This window comes from Protopterus annectens, chromosome 2.part1 (assembly GCF_019279795.1).
Source record: "Protopterus annectens isolate FY-2018-M chromosome 2.part1, PAN1.0, whole genome shotgun sequence".
NCBI lineage: Eukaryota > Metazoa > Chordata > Ceratodontiformes > Protopteridae > Protopterus > Protopterus annectens.
Window position 1 is genome coordinate 467287906 of NC_056729.1, and position 21240 is coordinate 467309145.

Below are 21240 nucleotides of genomic sequence, written 5' to 3' on the forward strand. Positions count from 1 at the left end.
AAACAACTGCTGAGACTGTCTGAACCCTTTAGTCTTGCTCAAATAATAACGCAACTGCCTGTGAATATCCAAAGTGTGCAAAATTTTCTCCCCATTATTTTGGGGATCTGCATAAAAAGTAGGCAAATGAATAGATTGGTTCAAGGCCACATTTGAAACCACTTTAGGCATAAAAGTAGGGTTAGTACGCAGAGATACCCTGTCCTTATGAAAAATTAGGAAGGGTTCAACTGCCATTAGAGCCTGTAATTTAGAAACCCTTCTAGCAGACGTAATGGCCAACAAAAAAGCAGTCTTCCAAGACAAAAATTTTAACTCAGATGTAGCTGCAGGTTCAAAAGGAGGTAAAGTAAGCTTTTCCAACACAAAATTGAGATCCCAGGAAGGAGTAGGAGCTCTCTGGGGTCTTATGTTCTTTGCCCCTCTAAGAAATTGCTTAAACAAAGGATGAGAGAATAATGGTGGATCACAGTCATAGTGAGCAGAAATGGCTGCAGCATGAACTTTTATAGAGGAGAAAGACAAACCCTTGTCCAATAATTCTGTAAGATATTGAAGAGAAACACTCAAATCAGGCCTGGAAACATCAAAGCTCTTTGCTTTGCTCCAAATAAAAAATCTCCTCCATTTATCAGCATAAACTTTCCTTGTACTAGGCCTCCTGGCCTCCAAAATAACATTCAAAACTTGTTGAGGAAGCTGCGACCCTCCAGGGTCTAGAACAGAATATGCCAGGCTGTTAGATGCAGGGACTGAATCCTGACATTGAGGAAATGATTGCCCTCCTGAGTCAAAAGGTACGGAATCAAAGGCAAAGGGTAAGGAGGGTCCCGTACTAAACTCCTTAGCAGAGGATACCAGTGCTGTCGAGGCCAATCTGGAGCTATTAGAATCATGGAGGGCTTGTCCTGTCTGACCTTCAAGAGAACCTTTGGAAGAAAATTCTGGTATTTCAACATATGAAACTGGCAATTCAAAGCCCTCATTGCTAAAGTGGAAGAGGTATATACTTTCTTACCCCACCTTTCCAAAGCTCTAGCATCCTTATCCAAAGGAACTGGATTCTTTACAACAGAAGCCCTGACACCCTTAGGTCCCTGGCTAATAGTTTCTGGGTCGGCCCTAGGGCTCTTATACAGATATTTATGAGCCTCAGGCACTCTGTAATACCTATCTGGCTTCACTGGCGCAGGAGGCAAAGAATCTGGATTAAGGGAAGCCTCAGAGAAAACGTCTTGAACAACATCCAAAACATGAGGTATAGCCAAGGGCCTATGCTGTGGTAAAAACAAAAATTCCCTAAGCCTCTTCCTGGAATCTGAGAAATCCTGACCTTCCCATTTAAAATGCTCCCTCATGGAATGCAGGGTTTCTGAAAAAGAAAAATCCTCTAGAGGAGAAGCAGAAGGAGTGGAATCCTCTGCGTCTGAATCAGAATAAGGGGGAAAATCCTGAATGTCTTCAGCCGAAGACTGAGTAATCTGAAGCCTGCTCCAAACTTTCCATTTCTGGCTCCACCCTAGGCCTCTTATCAGAAGGGGGCATAGAACCCCTGATTAAAGTAATTAAATCTTCTGCCATTTTAAGCATGTGTTTTTTAGGCACAGAACCTGCAGAACTAGGACTGACACCTGTGGAAGGCAAACCAGGCCTGCCCTTGGGAGGCACCTTAGAGACAGAGGGAGAAGGCCTAACCACCTTAGGCAAAGAAGGGAGAACAGTCACCTGAGAGGCCCCCTCAGCCTGACCTGACTCCTGGGAAACCACATCTTGCAAAACCAAAGTCTCCTCCTGAGACTCAGCTGAAACTGCGACCGGATCAACCGAATCCACAGTGGTGTCTAAAGAACCGGCGTCCGGAACGGACAAGTCATCCTGTTTGGACTTTAAAGATTTATCTTTGCGCTTCTTCGCGGTAGCGGGCGTCGGAGGATCCGACGGCATATTGTAATTACACCGCTTACCGAAGACAAGCCTAGCACAATCTAACCTACGTTTAATGGTGCGCTTATTAAATCTAGCACAAAAGCGACACCCTACTACATCGTGCTCAGGTCCCAAACAAGGAATACAAAGAGAGTGGTAATCCCTATGCGGTATCCGTTTCCCACAAGAAATACAATTATTCACTTTTTCTGACATCCGGTAAGTAACTGAGGCAAGAAAAAACAAAAATAATCTAGCGAGTACTTAGCCAACTTGGTATCGGTCTGAAACTCAGAATCTGAAATTTTCAGAGCGACGGCACTTGCATACGCTGCTTCTGCTTCGGACCATGTGGCAAAAAAGACTGAGGAAATGACGTCGGTCATGCGCTTTAATACCTTGACGTTCTGACGTCAGATCTGGGCGCCCATGGCCGACGTCAGCCTAATACTTTGGTATTCGGGCCGACCGAGGACAGCGGACTACCCCATAAGTTATGACTGCAGCAATGTGAGATGAAGAACATCCCTGTATTTAAAATAATGTGTTGGGTGATTTTGAATATGTCTATACAGTGCATTAGTAACTTTGCCCTTTTTAAATATCCAACTCATGCTCTTATATCCTATCTTTCAAATTTCTAGAGGTTTTACCAATATAAAAATCAGAGCATAAACCACAACATGCTGCATATATCACCCAACCTGATTCAAAATTGTAATAGCCATAAGACTTAAATTGATGTCTATTAATCATTACAGATTCCCCAACTAAAATAGAACTAAAACAACCACAATGTCCACATTTAAACATACAATGTTTTAGCCTATTGTGATTAGTACACTGTCCTCTCTCTACCAGTTCTTCAATATATTAGAAGAATCCACTGAAAAAAGTAGTACTAAATGGTTTGGGTAAAATCCTCGTGTGTTTGCATTTTATTATTTGAACCAAAAACTATCCCATGCTCATTTTTCTTACTACCAGAATGAGATAAATTAGGACAATAAACCCCCCTAAGTCTCTTATCTACCACTTCTTCCTTGATAACAAATAGAAATTCTTTAGGACAACCCCGCTTTATGAACCTAATAGCTTTTCTCAATCCACTAAAAATACCCTACTGTCTGACACCATCTGAGCCAGCCTAACTAACTAGCCTTTTACAACTGATTTCTTCTGAAATTTAGGGTGATAACTTTGACAGTGGAGGTAGCTATTAGAAAACATGGATTTCCTATGAATATTTAAAACAAAACACCCTTTTTCATAGTTTTTATATAATTCCATGTCCAAAAAACACTACTGTGTCCCCATTGTAATAATAGGAATACTTTAAAAAGGACGTTGCCATATTAATATAATTAAAAAATTCTAATAATTTTGTTACACTATCTGCCCATGCAACAATTATGTTGTTCAAAAAGTGGGTATAATAGGACCAACTGTCTTTAAAAGAGGTGTTAAAAATATAGTTCTTCTCTCAATAGCACAACCCTGTCACGCCAGTAATGGAAAAGTGCACGGCCAAACTGCAGATACTCGAAGAAAACACTCAGGCCAGCACAATTAGTCAGCGGTAACATTTAATAAAACAAAAAAATAGACAAACAGATCGGTCTCGGCTAGCGAGCCTTCTTCAGTGCTTAATACTACTGTCACTCCACCCACCATTTATATAGGCAATTGTCTAGTTTCATTGGTTCATCACAATTGTTCGTTCAAACCTGGTGCAAAAAATGCACCTAAAAAAATAATCCATTTTCTCTCCTTTTTATTCAGAATGTCATGCCATCCTGTTTTAACCCCATCATTTAACATAATCCTATCAATAATAGTAACTCTAAACTGGAATGAAGAATGTTTAGTGTGTTTATACAATGCATTTGACAATCAAGCACATCTAATATCACTAAGATGTTCCAAGATGTGTAATTTTAGAGGTCGAGCAGTTTCTCCAACATAAAATGCTTGACAATTACAATTAACCAAATAAATAACCCAGTCTGATGTGCAATTCCCATAAACACGTATATCAAAAACACGTGAAGAGTACCTTGAACTGAACTCCTTAGTTTTATTCGCATATCGACAAAAGCTACAGTGAATGCAAGGCTGACAACCCCTAATCACATCACCCCCTAAGGTCAATTGCTGAACTACGTTTCTATCCATGGAAGGTAGTTTAGGATGATTTTAGCCATCCACCTATATAGTGTTACCCAGTCTATATGAACAAAGACACCTCGGGGGAACTATATCTCTCAATGTATATTCTGAGGTCAAAATACCCCAATACTTATATTTATCAAAACTGAAATGTTGCTACTATAGTTGGTAACAAACCTCAACTGAGTATTAGAAACTGATTTTTTATTTTGATATTTCAATAAACTCTGCCTATTCAAATTCTGCGCATATTTACTGGAATCCATAATTTGTTCCAATTTGTATCCCCTATTCAAAAACCTGTTGATTAGTTGTTGATTCTGTGTCATAAACATTTCATCTGTTGAACATATTTGTTGTATTCTCATAAATTGAGACTTTGGAATATTCCGAATGATATGTTTGGGGTGACAACTATCTGAATGCAATAATGAATTCACCTCAGGATGTTTCGTATGTACATGACTTAATAAAGTCCCATCCTGTTGTGTATAAATTTTCACATCCAAAAATACTACCTGGGTGCAACTATAACAATGTAAACTGTTATCCCCACTTATTGGCATTAAGATACATCACACAAATTCTTTCAAATATTCCACATCTGATCTCCACACCAGCCAACAATAGTCAAGGTATCTATGCCATATATCCATAGATTCTAAATAAAAGTTATTCATAGGATCATACATTAACTGTGCCTCCACATAGCCCATAAATAAGTCTGCATATATGGGAGCAAATTATGCTCCTATAGCTGTCCCCCTTAGTTGTAAGTAACATTCTTGTTGAAAATAAAATACATTTTTATTCAATACATGTTCAACTAAACAGACCAATAATGTATTAAATCCTGGACTACATAAAGAAGTCCTATCCAACTAATAATGTATTTCCTCTAAACCAGCCCAATGAGGAATGTTGGTGTACAGGAACATTACATCAAGGGTACACATACACCACCTTAATTCCAACTGAGTATCCTGAATTATATTACATACATTTAAGGCATACTTTATATTGATTGTCTGGTATATTATTACATATGTTCAGATTGTGTCTTGTTTAATTTTATTAGGTTTTCAGGATTTGTGTTCAAGACATATTGTTACATATACCTGAATGCAATAATGGACCTTATTCAATTGCTACAGGGGTTAGCTGCTGATAAGGAAGATGTCAAAGTGTTTGAACAATTGTTAAACAACAAAGGGATGGAGAATGTGGGAGATGCTCATACCTGTAAGCAAGCCTTTAAGCCAACTTCCAGCATCTATGAAAGAACTTGAGAGCCAATGTATGGCATCAGAAATTGTTTAAAGCATATAGTACAAACAAATTTTGCCCTAGGGGTTTAAGGATATGGGTTCAACCTTTTGTTAAGTCCCCATATGATAAACCTATTTTAGAATGGCAGGGGGCTTTACAGGAAGCATCTATGATGTTTGTGAATGGTTCTTCATTCTTTTTATGAACGCAGAACCAGTGAATTGGTTTCACAGGTTAGACATCTTTGTGAGAAACTCAAAGCATATGAGAATGACACAGCATATAAGGAGCAATTTGTGCACCTTACACAAGACTTAATTAGTTTAGAAAAGGAATTGAAAACACGTATGCTTAAGAAATTTTCACGGGACTCTAGGGATTACCAACCTGGTAAGCCATTTGTTATTTAGAAAACTGTAAAGTTTCAGGAAAATAGGCAGGTACCCTAGCCACAGTTTAGATGTAAAAGGAAGAAAATAATACTTAAGAAAATGGGGCGAGTCTGGGTACATCTGGGGATGATTTTTCATCCACCACAGATACCTAGTTTGGTACTCCAACTTCACCTATGGCTAAGAAAAAGAATGAAGACTTCCCTTTAGGTGATCCAGGAGGAGAGGACGTAAACATCGCAGATACCAAATCACACCTTAGAAACACTGTTGCAACTTATGACCAAATAGTTGATGATCAAAATGTATTAAAAATTTCATCCTATGCGCTTAATTCTGATGAAATAGAACTGTTAAATAAAAGGACTTGGTTTTGTACCTAGTTATTTGGTCTCAGAGGATGTATGTACACAGGATGTGATTCATTTCTGTAGACTATTAAATCTTAAAATATTTTTTCAAGACCAATATAAGGAAAATGAACAGCAATCTCGTAGGTTCAGATTTAGAGCATCTAATTTCTCACCACCACCTAACAAAAATGTCATAGTTTTTCAACAGCTAGTATTGAGATATTTACATTTCAGTTATAGCACTTTTTTAAATATTCCTCCACATAATTTGCCCATTTCACAAAAACTGACTTTGGATAATATAAAGAAAAATAGGAAGATAGTTGTCAGCCCAGCAGACAAAGGGGGTGCTGTGGTGGTATGGGACCAGGAGATGTACGAGGCTGAGGCCCATAGACAGTTGTCGGATCAAGTGACCTACCAGAGGATGTTTTTGGATCCAACACCAGTATTCAAGAGTGAAATTGACCAGTTTTTGGAACTGGTCAGGGAAGAAGGCATTATTCATAAAACCATCAAGATGGAACTTATGGTTAAGGATCCTAAGAGACAATATTTTTATATGTTGCAGTAGATCCAGAAGAAAAAAACACCTCCGGGTAGACCAATAGTTTGGGTAGTGGGTCACTTATGGAGCCTTTACGTGACTAATTAACACGTTATTTGAAACCACTTTTACCATATGTAAGATCTAGAATACAAGATACAAAGTACAGTTTTGTACCTACCATAAATGTAGATGTTCGAAGATCCACATTGCTGCAGTCCTTACACTTCGGTAGTCCGCTGTCCTCGGTCGGCCCGAATATCAAAGTATAAGGCTGACGTCGGTCAAGGCGCATTAGACTGACATCAGGACGTCAGGGTACAAATGCGCATGACCGACGTCATATCCTCAGTCTTTTCTTGCCCCAGATGTCAGAAGACCCTAAAAAGAAAGGTCAAAACCAAAAGACAGCAAACACCCAACCAACCACCCTTGCACTAACAATATGTACAATATATACAATATATACAATATTTACAACCCAACCCACACAACCGCCTCTAACTACAGAGGGAAGGAGGGAGGGTAAATTGGACTGCAGCAATGTGGATCTTCGAACATCTACATTTATGGTAGGTACAAAACTGTACTATGTTCTTCATCTCACATTGCTGCAGTCCTTACACTTGGGTAGAATCCCAAAGCAGAGGAAAGGGAGGATGGCAAAACTATAAGGAAGCAGGAGCTGCCAAAATGCCCTGTAAAATAGCAGTGGCAAAACCAGCCCTAGATTTAGAGTAAAGTGGAAGGTGATAATGCTTAGAGAAAGTATGCACTGAACTCCAAGTAGCTGCCTCCAAAATATCCTTAGTTGCCACCCCCTTAAAAAGCTGTCAAGTGGCAGTAGCCCTAGTGGAATGAGGCCTAATCCCAGCTGGAATCTCCTTGCCATGATGGGAATAACAGAAAGCAATGCAAAACCCAATCCACTTAGAAATAGTTTGTTTTGACACAGGCTTGCCCTGAGAACCCAAAGCAAATGAAACAAATAACTGCTGAGACTGCCTGAACCCTTTAGTTCTGTCCAAATAATATCGCAACTGCCTGTGTACATCTAAAGTATGCAAAATCTTTTCCCCTTTATTTTGGGGATTTGCATAAAAAGTAGGCAAATGAATAGTTTGGTTTAAAGCCACACTAGAAACCACTTTAGGCATAAAGGAAGGATTAGTACGTAAAGATACCCTATCCTTATGGAAAATTAGGAAAGGCTCAACCGCCATAAGGGCCTGCAACTCAGAAACCCTTCTTGCAGAGGTAATAGCCAACAAAAAAGCAGTCTTCCATGATAAAAAATTTCAACTCAGTAGTAGCTGCAGGCTCAAAAGGTTGTAGAGTGAGTTTCTCCAACACAAAATTGAGATCCCAAGCAGCAGTTGGAGCTCTTCGTGGGGTCTTATATTCTTTGCCCTCTAAGAAATTGCTTGAACAAAGGATGAGAAAACAATGGTGGGTCACAATCATAGTGAGCGAAATTGCTGCAGCATGAACCTTAATAGAAGAGAAGGACAAACCTTTGTCCAGTAACTCAGTAAGATATTGAAGAGCCACACTTAAATTAGGCTCAGAAACATCAAAATCCTTTGCTGCACTCGAAAATAAAAATCTCTTCCATTTATCTGCGTACACTTTCCTTGTACTAGGCCTTCTAGCTTCCAAAATAACATTCAAAACTTGCTGTGGAAGTGGAGGCCCACTATGGTTCAAAACAGAATATGCCAGGCTGTTAGGTGCAGAGAGTGAAGCTTGACATTGAGCAAATGACTGTCCTCCTGAGACAACAGGTGTGGAATCGAAGGCAAAGGCCATGGAGGCTCCCGTACCAGGCTTCTCAGTAATGGGTACCAATGCTGTCGAGGCCAATCTGGAGCTATCAAAATCATCCTTGGCTTGTCCTGTCTGGCCTTTAGTAGTACCTTTGGGAGGAGAGGCAGAGGCGGAAAGGCATACACATGAAGATTGCTCCAATTGAAAGAAAGAGCATCCACTTTCCAAGCTGTGGGATGAAACCTTTTCGTGCAAAACTTTGGCAGCTGGTGGTTTAGTGGAGAAGCGAACAGATCTATGTCTGGAGTTCCCCATGACACTGTCAATTTCTGAAATACATGAGGATCCAATTTCCACTCGTGGGGATCCATAATTCGTCTGCTTAACACATCTGCTAAGGAGTTCTGTGCTCGGCAGAAACCTTGCCTGAAGATTTAGCTGTAAACTGAGAGCAGTCTCCCACAAAATCATTGCTTGCCTGCATAGAGGATAAGAATGTGTTCCGCCTTGCTTGTTGATGTACCACATGACAGTTGTGTTGTCTGTTAGAATCAACACCTGCCCTGGTAGAAGTAAATCCTTGAAAGCTATTAATGCAAACTGGACTGCTAACATCTCTTTCAAGTTGATATGTAGATGTTGTAGTCTGGCAGGCCACTTGTCTTGTATCCACTTTCCATTCAGATGAGCTCCCCAAGCTTTGTCTGAGGCATCTGTCGTTAGAATCTGACTCTCCTCTGGCCGGGTCACAGAGAGTCCCTTGTTTAGGTGACATTCCTGAGCCCACCACAACAATTCCTTTTGAATGCAAGGTATTATTTGAATGACAGTGTCCAAATCCTGGCAGTGCTGTGTCCATACATTTTGAGATACCATTGTAGCTTCCTCATATGCAGTTTGGCATTGGGAAGCACCAGAATACAAGATGCCATGAACCCCAAGGCTTGAAGGACTGTCCTTGCAGTCAGCCTGGACTGATGAGACAACTGATGAAAGTAAAGGGAAAGATTCTTTTGTTTGTCCGGGGTCAACAAGGCCATCTGGGATGCTGTATTCAGTCTCACACCCAGAAAGCACATGTCCTGAGAGGGTACTAGACTGGACTTTATTTCGTTCACAGAATACCCCAGGCATCTTAGCACTGCTATCACATAATCCAAATGATGAAGAAGCTCGTCCCTTCCTTGAGCCAGAATCAGGCAAGCGTCCAAATAAGGATAGATCTGTATTCCTTTTAACCTGAGGAAAGCTATCACTGGAGCCAGAACTTTCGTGAACACTCTGGCGCAGTAGATAAGCCAAAGGGCAATGCAGAGAACTGATAATGAGAAGTCCCAGCTCGAAAACGCAGATACTTCCTGCAACTCAGTCTGATAGGAACATGAAGGTAAGCCTCCTTGAGATCCAAAGTTACCATCCAATGATCTTTGCCCAGCAGAGGTAAAAGCTGTTGTAACGTCAACATTTTGAACTTGGGAATGTCCAGATAAGTGTTGAGGATAGATAAGTCTAAAATTGGTCTCCACGTGTTCCCTTTCTTTGGTACTAGGAACAGGCGAGAATAAAATCCTAGGCCCACTTCTGGCATAGGGACCGGCTGTATGGCCCCTATTTGGAGTAACAGAGAAATTTGCCTGTGAGAAATAAAACCTGTAACCGTGGTGTATGATATCCAATACCCATCTGTCTTGGGTAATTAAACTCCAATTTTCTTTTGAAAAGTGCCAACCTTCCTCCCAAAGGTGCTGCCAAATGAGAAGGCTCTGGCAGCTGAAAAGGTAGGTCATTGGGTCTGTTTACAAAAGGACTGACCCCTGCCTTCACCCGAAGACTGTGCAGGTGAACTCCCTGTTCTAGGCCTGAAAGAGCCCTGAGCTCTGCCCCTACCACGTCTAGATCTACCCCTAGACTGGGAATCATAAGAAGGATACGTCCACCCCTTGGTAGGCCAATTTCTACTAAACTTCGGAGGCTGAACCTGCAAAAAATCTTTAACAGTCTGCATAGACTTAGCCTTGTCTTCCATTTTCTTTAAGACTGCTTCAACAGGAGAACCAAACAACACATCAGATTGTAAAGGAGCATCTAAAATCCTTGTCTTAACATGGTCAGATAAATTCTGATCCCTCAGCCAGGCGTGCCTGCGAAGAACTGACCCAGTGGCAGCCACTCTAGACGAGGCCTGTACAGCATCAAAACCACATTGCAAAGAATGCTTACCCACCTGTTCAGAAACATGTACTAAATCTTGTAACTCTTTACACTCACTACCCTCCGCCAGAGCATCTACCTTAGACTTCAATTGAGAAAGGAGATAATTTTGGTATTTCAACATGTGAAACTGGCAGTTCAAAGCCCTCATAGCTAGGGTGGAGGAAGTATAAACTTTCTTTCCCCATCTATCCAAAGCCCTGGCCTCTTTATCTGGAGGAACCGGATTTTTGACAACAGAAGCCTTAACACCCTTAGGCCCCTGACTAACAGTTTCTGGGTCTGCCCTAGGACTCTTAAAAAGATACTTATGAGCTTCAGGCACCCTGTAATACCTGTCCGGTTTAACAGGAGCAGGAGGCAAAGAATCAGGATTAAGGGAAGCTTCTGCAAACACATCTTCCACAACATCCAGAACAGGAGGTATAGCCAAAGGCCTATGCTGGGGTAAAAACAAAAATTCCCTAAGCCTTTTCCTGGAATCAGAGAAATCCTGACCTTCCCACTTAAAATGCTCCCTCATGGAATGAAGAGTCTCTGAAAAAGAAAAATCCTCCGGAGGAGAAGCAGAAGGAGTAGAATCATCCACATCAGAATCAGAATAAGGAGAATACTCCTGCAAGTCTTCGGCCGAAGACTCAGAAACATCCGAAGCCTGCTCAAAACTCCCTAGCTCAGGTTCCACCCTAGGTCTCTTATCAGGAGGGGGCAAAGAACCTCTAATCAAAGTAATCAAATCTTCTGCCATTTTAAGCATATGCTTCTTGGGCACAGATCCTGAAGAACTAGGGGTGACACCAACTGAAGCTAAACCTGGCCTGCCTCTGGGAGAAGCCTTGGAAACAGAAGGAGAGGGCCTAACCACCCTAGGAAGGGAGGGAGCACAGTAACCTGAGAAGCCCCTTCAGCCTGACCTGCCTCCTGAGAGGCCACATCTTGCAATAACAAAGTCTCTCCCTGGGACTCCAGAGAAACCTCTGGCAGAACCACCGGCTCCACCAACACCTCTAAAGAACCGGCGTCCGGTACGGACGGCTCTTCAAGCCTAGACTTAGCTGCTTTGTCCTTGCGCTTCTTCGAAGAAGCGGGCGTCGGAGCATCCGACGGCATTTTATAATTGCACCGCTTCCCAAAGACTAACCTGGCACAATCTAACCTTCTCTTTATAGTGCGCTTATTGAATCTAGCACAAGAGCGACACCCAACAACGTCGTGCTCAAGCCCTAAACAAGGAATACACAAAGTATGGAAATCTCTATGCGGTATCCGTTTCCCACAAGAAATACAGTTATTCACTTTTTCTGACATCCGGTAAACCACTGAGGAAAGAAAAAACTAAAATATGAGTCAGCGGGGTACTTAGCCAACTTTGACTCGGTCTGAAACTCCGAATTCGAAAAATTTCAGAACGCCGAATGGCACTTGCAACGCTGCTTCTGCATCGGACCATGCGGCAAAAAAGACTGAGGATATGACGTCGGTCATGCGCATTTGTACCCTGACGTCCTGATGTCAGTCTAATGCGCCTTGACCGACGTCAGCCTTATACTTTGATATTCGGGCCGACCGAGGATAGCGGACTACCCAAGTGTAAGGACTGCAGCAATGTGAGATGAAGAACATCTACATTTTTAAATATAATTCATAATACTCAGATGGAAATAGGGTGGTATATGTGTACCCTTGATGCAATGTCCCTATACACCAACATTCCTCATTGGGCTGGTTTAGAGGCAATAAATTATTGGTTGGATAAGAAGTCTTTATATAGTCCAGGATTTAATACATTATTGGTCTGTTTAGTTGAACATGTATTGAATAAAAATGTATTTTATTTTCAAAAGAATGTTACTTACAACTAAGGGGGACAGCTATGGGAGCATCATTTGCTCCAATATATGCAGACTTATTTATGAGCTATGTGGAGGTACAATTAATTTACAATTCTATGCATAACTTGTATTTAGAATCTATGGATATATGGCATAGATATCTTGACGATTGTTGGCTAGTGTGGACATCAGATGTGGAATATTTGAAAGAATTTGTGACGTATCTTAATGCCAATAAGTGGGGATAACAGTTTATATTAAGTTATAGTTGCACCCAGATAGTATTTTTTGGATGTGGAAATTTATGGGACTTTGTTAAGTCAAATACATAGGAAACATCCTGAGGTGAATTCAGTATTGCATTCAGATAGTTGTCACCCCAAACATATCATTTGGAATATTCTGAAGTCTCAATTTATGAGAATAAGAAGAATATGTTCAACAGATGAAAAGTTTATAACAGCTAATCAACAGGTTTTTGAATAGGGGATACAAACTGGAAAAAAATATGGATGCCAGTAAATATGCTCAGAATTTGAATAGGCAGAGTTTATTGAAATATCAAAATAAAAAATCAGTTTCTAATACTCAGTTGAGGTGGGTTACCAACAAGCAACATTTCAGTTTTGATAAATATAAGTATTGGGGTATTTTGACCTCAGAAAATACATTGAGAGATATAGTCCTCCCCAAGGTGTCTTTTTACATATAGACGGGCTAAAACTATAGGTGGATGGCCAAATCATCATAAACTACCTTCTATGTATAGAAACGTAGTTCAACAATTGACTTTAGGGGGTGATGTGATTAGGAGTTGCCTTGTAATCACTGTAGCTTTTGTAGATATGTGAATAAAACTAAGGAGTTCAGTTCAAGGAACTCCATGTGTTTTTGATATACGTGTTTATGGGAATTGCACCTCAGACTGGGTTATTTATTTGGTTAATTGTAATTGTCAAGCATTTTATGTCGGACAAACTGCTCGACCTCTAAAATTACGCATCTCTGAACATCTTAGTGATGTTAGATGTGCTCGATTGTCAAATGCATTATATGAGCACACTAAACAACATTCTTCAGTCCAGTTTAGATTTGCTATCATTGATAGGGTTAAAATAGGATGGCATGACATTCTGAAAAGGAGAGAAAACTATTATTTTGTTAGGTGCACTTTTTGTACCAGGTTTGAATGAACAATTGTGATGAACCAATGAAAACAGAATATTGCCTATATAAATGGTGGGTGGAGTGACAGCAGTATTAAGCACTGAAGAAGGCTGGTTAGCTGAAACCAGTCTGTCTATTTTTTGTTTTATTAAATGCTACTGCTGACTAATTGTGCTGGCCTGAGTGTTTTCTTCTTCTCTCAATAGACCATCACTAAGTTAGCAAAACTGGGGGCACTGGCCGCCACCCATAGTCACCCCATTGGCCTGCTTAAACAGTTGGGCCTCAAAAAATAAAAAAATTATTAGAAAGAGCCAGATTCATCAAGCTTACAAATAAGTTAATACGGTCCTCTCTTTATAATGCAGGAAATGCAAAGGAAAGCCACTTCATCTTCAACAGTCCAGAAGAAACATTACCATACCACATCATGGAAAACAAGGGTCAATGGTCAAACCACAAACTTCTGAAGGTATTTTCAAGTTGGTATACAGAAGGCTGTTCAATTGATTTAGACAAGGAGTGAGACAAGAGTTATTAATACAGTTTCCTATCTTTGTCTCCCAATCAGCAACAGAAGGGAAGAACAGCCTGTAAAATATACCCATGGAGGGGGTCCAAAAAAAGCTGCTAATGAAGGAACTTCAAAAAAGGAGGTTAAACACATGTGGTAAAGAACAATAGTACTAGACAGAATCAGATCCAGGTCACAAGGTTCAAGATAAAACGCTCCATGTTACTTATAAAAAGGAGATAATTTAAAACTTACTCTAATTTCTTGCAGGTTGTGAAAATTGTTGCCCACTCTTACAGAAATCTTGCTAGGAGTATAGCTTTCATCAGATTTATAATCTGCATAAATGCATAATGTCTTCACTGTTGTTTTCCTCCTATAAACAAAGAAAAAGGAGCAGCTGAACAACAGAACAAACTATTCCGTCTGAGATTATATATACATATGTTTGTGTGCAATCTATATACACACACACACACACACACACACACACACACACACACACACGTAGGCAAAAGGAAGTGTACAGTGCTAGAAGTGCTCAAAGAAAGTTTGGGACTTAACTTCTACCATCAGATTCAAGGCTATTAAAACTGAACATTTTCACAAAAATGGTAATTTACATGCCAAACTTTTATGTGAAAGCAAAAAAAAAAAAAATCAACATTTTAGTTATTTTAATAATCTTGGCACCATTAAACAGACCAATATAAAAATGGAAAGCAATGCTTGTTTATAAGGCCTCATTCTTGGTAAATGTCATACTGATGAATCCAAACAGATAAATAAACAGCAATAGAAAGTTTTGTATTTTGAGTTTTCTCTACTGGGAGCAGGCCCACTTTCATAATGGCCTAGGGTGGGGGGTAAACAACCTATTCAGTAAACATTGTATTACATATATTGTTAAATGTAATTGAAATGCAAGAGCCCACCATGTGTTATGTAGGAGTTAAAGACACATGGTAATATGAAAAACATAATAAATACAAACCATTAAGTACAAATAGGCATATAGACATTATTCTCCCTGATGAATCACTTAAGAGTAGTTTAGCAGTACAGAACTGGTCATGAAATATACAACACTTTTGATGGATTCTGTTCTGAACCTAGTTAAAGTACCTAAAAATTTGAAGATTAATAATAGTACTGCTTTGGCCGGCTAAGAACTTGCTGTATTCAACTGGACGTATAAGAGAATTTAAGTACCTTTATCTGCACTTTTTTTTTCAAAAAAATACAGTATTTAAATTGATTTTAACTGTGTGTTGCAGGAATATTAACTGAACTGGAAGGTTAGACTCTGCTCTTCAGTTAGTCCCACCCACGCTCCCTGTTTTTGTTTTGGTGTTAATCTTAGTGGCCTTGAAACTGCCCGCCCCTCTTGTAAATTTGTGTTTGGATATTCCTTCTGGGCCCATCTCATTTGCTCACTCAGTGCAGTGAGATCATATTCTGATTTCAGGCACTCCTACTGTGTACAAAGAGAGCATCTGGGAAACAGAAAAAAAAAATTTAAGCTTGTTTTCTGCCTTTCCTGTTAAGTGGTATAGACTATTTGTAGGCTTCTGAGCCCCCAAGCCCTTCTGTGTTGGAGGGAAGCCTCCTAGCTTAGTTTTTTTTTCTTATAACTAGCCAGTTTTCTAGTTTCAGCACTCAAATTTGTTTCTTTGATCTCAGCACTTGTTCAGGAAAAAAAAAAATTTCATCTGCTTTTACTGTACTTGTGTTTCTACCTACTTTATTTTACTTTTGCATCATCTTAAAAGTACTCAATTGTATTTATTACTGCTTGGTGTAACTCATTCTAAGCCTTTTGGTTTAAACACTTGGGCTTCGGACCAGTTGTTTTGCACTGAGAGGGTTTGTGGTCTGCACTGTAGTGGCAGAACAGGTAGCTTACATCCTTCTAGGTTGGGAACTGCTGATTGAGGGCTCAGTGTCTGTTATTCTAAAAGTGTATTAATTCTGGTTTAAGCACTTGGGCTTTCAGGCCAGTTATTTTACATTAAGAGGGTTCGTGGTCTGCACTCTTGTGGGAGGAGAGGCTGGACTCTGCCCTTCTGAGCTGGGAATTTCTGGTTAAAGGCTTATAGTGCATGCATATCTGAACTGCTTCTTACTGAAGTTGGTGCTCCTTGTTTGCTGTGGCATAGACTGGATTCGGGCCTGCTGGATCTAGCTTTGTTTGTGTAACTTGAGCACTAATCCAGGCATTCTCTAAAGTATTCAATTGTATTTATTACTGCTTGGTAATAACTTGATTAAAGTGTAGCTATCATTCTAAGTCTTTGGGATTAAGCACTTGGGCTTCAGACCAGTTGTTTTACATTAGGAAGGTTTGTGGCATGCACTGTGGTGGCAGGACAGGTAGCTTTCATCCTTCTAAGTTGGGAACTGCTGATTGAGAGCCCAGTGTCTGTTATTCTTAAAGTGTATTAGTTCTGGTTTAAGCACTTGGGCTTCAGGCCAGTTATTTTACATTAAGAAGGTTCGTGGTCTGCACTCTTGTGGGAGAAGAGGCTGGACTCTGCCCTTCTGAGCTGGGAATTTCTGGTTAAAGGTTTATAGTGCCTGAATATTTGAACTGTATCTTACTGAAATTGGTACACCTTGTTTGCTGTAGCATAGACTAGATCCAGGCCTGCTGAATCTAGCTTTGTTTATATGCTTGTTGTTTGTTTGCTTGTTATTTCCCTGGAACGCTAATTCCACCTAATACGCGGCTTCTCAGCACTTCCGTGGATCACTAGTGATATCTGCATTGCTTACTGTACTTATTTCCTTGTTTCACTTGAAAGAAAGTTACTGTTCGTCATTTTTGCATTTAAGTTACCTGTAACACATTGCACTTAAGTTACCTGGCACTTGCTCGCTAAAGCAATTATATAAGTCAGCACTAAAAATTAAAAGCACTACACCCTCACTCCCCACTGCCCCTTGTTTTCAATTATTAAGGAATTCCCAATATTATTCTAGCATGTCCAAAGGTCAGTTGTCAATCTCCTCTCCGGTCCAGCTGGTGAATCTGGGAATCTTGAGGCAATGTTACAACTGCCTCATGTACACAGACAACCCTCTCCTCCTCCCAACAAATTCCAACACATGTGAGAGATGCAACCATATAGCCAAACTGGAGGCTAAGCTCTCTCAACTCAGTACTGGCATAACCAGTCAGGAGGAGAAGGAAATCACACTCACTACAATTCCAGTCTCACATAGACCTACCACGACAGCAAACCAAACACATAATCACACAAAAACATACTCGGAGGCTCTAAATAAAGATCTGCCTAAGCAGCAGAGACCTCCAAAAGCAGACACCCAAGCAACTGCTACCCCAAAACAAAACACGTGCAACACTTATCTCACAAAGCCAGTGTGCCGAACAGTCACAGCCCTTAAGACTAAACAACACACCTGATACACTTGTAATAGGTGACTATCGTCAGGCACACTGGCGTCCCGCTCACCAGGCTGAACAAGGAGAGGGTCACGGTGAGCAGCCTGTCTGGCGCTAGGATCCGCCACAGAACACAAGCACTCAGGTCACTCCAAGGCAAGTACAAATATGACTCAGTCATTGTCCATGCTGGTGTGAATGACCCAAGACGTACCTCCCTGGACTACATGAAAAAGAGACAAAGGAGCTCTCTGAGCATGTAACCCAGGCCAGTATGACCCTGACCTTGAGTAGCATCTTACCCTCACCAAGAATGATGCCACAATATGAAGACAAGATGATCAATTTCAACAACTGGCTTAAGTACTGGTGTCATTCAAAGGAGATCCAATGCCTGTCAGCTTGGGATGATATGCTCGACAAGCCACGATGCTTCGCTAGGGACGGCTTGCACCTGTCACCCCTGGGCTTTCGGATATTGGCAAAGGCTCTTGCTACCCCCATAGTGCCTTTTTTAGGCAAGGCTCAAAAGACAAACCCAACTCCATAGGTATCACAAGGGATAAGAAACTAGGAGTAATGCTACTCAACGTCAGAAGTCTAAACCTCAAGATGCACACACTCGAAACTCTCCTTAGCATGGAGAACATTGATATCTGTGCAGTAATAGAAACCTGGTTCAGGGCTCCCGAGAGCACCCCAGCACTACCAGGTTATACCTCATACCATGCTTTTCGGCCCCAAAACTTGGACCGAACCACAAAAGGAGGGGGAGTATCGATATTCAAAGATACCCACACCTCCAGCATCAGAGACTATCCATGTGCAACTAACAGACGGTGTCCCGGGCTGCGTCCTACATGAACTCCAAGAAGAGCTAAACCCAAACATAAAACTACTGTTCAATCTCAGCCTTACTACAGGATATGTGCCCAAAGAGTGGCGTACAGCAACAGTGGTCCCTCTCCATAAAGGTGGTGCCTCAACGGATCCTGGAAACTATCGCCCCATAAGCCTGACTAGCTTGGTCTGCAAAGCTATGGAAAGGATCATCATGGACCTCATAAATAAAGATATTGGGGACCTACAGACACTGGATCCTACCCAGTTCGGCTTTGTTAAGGGCAGATCCTGCCTCTTAAACCTGGTTGATTTCTTTGAAACAGTCACCAAGGCCATTGATGAGGGGAAGGTGGTCCACACAGCCTACCTGGACCTCAAAAGCCTTCGATACAATACCCACTGGGCATTATAGATAAGCTCACCAGCTTAAATATAAACCCTATGTCACTAGATGGATTGCAAACTGGCTCAAGGACAGAACCCACATGGTTAGAATTGCTGGAGCCATGTCAGACTCAAACCAGTTACAAGTGGTGTCCCACAAGGCTCAGTCCTGGGACCTCTCTTGTTTGGTATATATTTCTCGGAGGTACAGGCCAACACGGAAGGACTGTGGCTGACCAAGTTCGCAGATGACTGCAAACTGGGCCATAATAGACTCTCCAGCCGACACGCATCCTCAAAAGGGCCTCATAGAAACAGACAACTGGTGCCAGAGCCATGGCCTCAAGCTAAATGCCAAAAGTGTACAGTCATCCCTTTGGCAAAACAAAGTGCCCACAAATTACCACATAGGTGGTAATCCATTAAGTACAGAAGAAGTAATTAGGGACCTGGGGACCCAAGTTGATAGCAATCTCTCATTTGACAACCACGTGGCCAAAGTGGTTAGAAAAACATTTTATATAGCCCACCTAATCATGAAGGATTCACATCTAGATCAGGGAGTTCATCGTGCCTCTTTACTCATCCCTCATCAGGTCCATAATTGAGTACAATGCCCCTTTTGGGATGTACCTTACCAGACACCTGCAGCAACTGGAAAGACCTCAAAAGTACCTCACCAAGAGGATCAAAGGGCTCAAACAGATGCCATATGCTGCCCGGTTAAAGAAACTCCAGCTCTACTCAGTGGCATACCGCCTGTTCAGAGGCGATCTGTGCCTGACGTATAAAGCCATGTCCAACCCGGAATTAATGGACATGCTGCACCTCAGAAAATCCAAATCCCATCGAGCTACGCGCTCGAGAGACTTGCACCTCAGCACTGAAATAAATAGGACATGCTGGAGGGACAGATTCATAACCCAGAGGCTCCCTTCACTCTGGAATAAAATCCCAGTCCAGGTTAGGCAGAGTCCCTCTGACTCTCTTCAAGAGGAATCTTGATGAGTGGATGGGAGATTGTAGGTTTACCCCGGGTATCACTTCTGTGTCACTGTTAGACAGAGGCACAGTATACTAACCTCGAAAAAGAGCATAGCAAAATAAATTTAAAATGGGTGGCGAAAGCCAAACACATTCTGGCTAGGCTTATAAATGCCCTAGGGCAGATAGCCTAGTATGAACCTATGAACCTACAGAACAGAAAAAAAGTCACATCTAAAATAATATGTAGTACGTATATTACAGATATTGGTAATTTCATTGACCTAGCACTTCTCAGCACCTGACACATACGGCAATGGCCATGGAATACATTAGTACAAAACCTTATATACAGAAACTAGTTTCATTAACTGAAGAGCAAATCATTATACACAAACTAGTTTCATTAACTAACTGAAGAGCAAATTGTGAGAAGAATCGCATAAGATCGGTGATGGTGCAAGTATTTGGAAAAAGCACAGGTAGGAGAACAGAACTGCTCAGCAGTATACAGAAAAAATTCTTATGAGCAGTCAAAGTAATTAGCAGCATTTCAGACTATGGTTAGATAGGGATAGGCATTAATTGCCGAGATGTAGAGCGGTGCAGTGGTAAAGCAGTTAACGTTGTCGCCTCACAGCAAGAGGTTCTCTGGTTCGATTCTCAGCTGGGGTGCCTTCTGCGTAGAGTTTGCATGTTCTACCTCCGGGTACTCCGGTTTCCTCCCACATTCTAAAGACATGTATCTGGAGCATCTCTCCCCGGGCCTCCATTGAAAACAGGCTCTGTGAAACCCAGTCAGATCTTCCCAGTCAACATATGTTAAATAAATAAATAAATAAATAAATGTAAATAATTATTTAAGTAACTGCAGGAAACTAAAATAAGTCTTCAATGTGTGATTTGAATGCAGTGGTTGAAGCTCTTATGGGTGGTAATGGATTTCATTTTGATGATAAACAAGTACGTGGGGAAGTGCCACCAAATCTCTTTTGAATGTTTTGATGACTAGCAGGAACTGGTTACCAGATAATGTGTTCCAATCTGGGGTGCACTAGATTAGCATATTAGAGGTCAGACCAGAGTTGTGTATGTAGCATTTTACCGGTGAAGGTAAGGTGGATGAACTTGATTTTATTATCATATGCCATCCTCTTTAGATCATTGAAAATACTGCAGTGGTGAGACTGGTTTACCCAAATTTAGTGAATTTTATTACTATGCTTAATGTTTTTATATTATCTATAACTAAGGACCCATAAACCAGTTTTGGCTTTCTTTTATCTGTATGTGGGAGTGCAGACAGTTCAATACAGCTCTCAACTTTTTATGGCTCTCCTTGACTGTAGCTATCTACATGTTCTTCAAATGTTAAGTTACTGGTGACAGAAACTCCCAAGACTTTCCAGTGCTGCACTGTGCCAATACTCCTCTTTCACCTTTTACAAGTCTATTTGGGTTTGTGTTAGAACAAGA

At 41.0% G+C, this 21240-nt stretch overlaps 1 protein-coding gene across 2 annotated transcripts in view; it reads right to left on the reverse strand.

The window, feature by feature from the left end:
* Positions 1 to 21240, reverse strand: part of ANAPC10 (anaphase promoting complex subunit 10) — a 501794-nt gene that overhangs the window by 322846 nt on the left and 157708 nt on the right. For both annotated transcript variants that reach the window (XM_044062258.1, XM_044062255.1), the window contains exon 4: positions 14403 to 14523. In XM_044062258.1, the coding sequence (XP_043918193.1) occupies positions 14403 to 14523 (121 nt within the window). The remainder of the gene's footprint in view (positions 1 to 14402; positions 14524 to 21240) is intronic.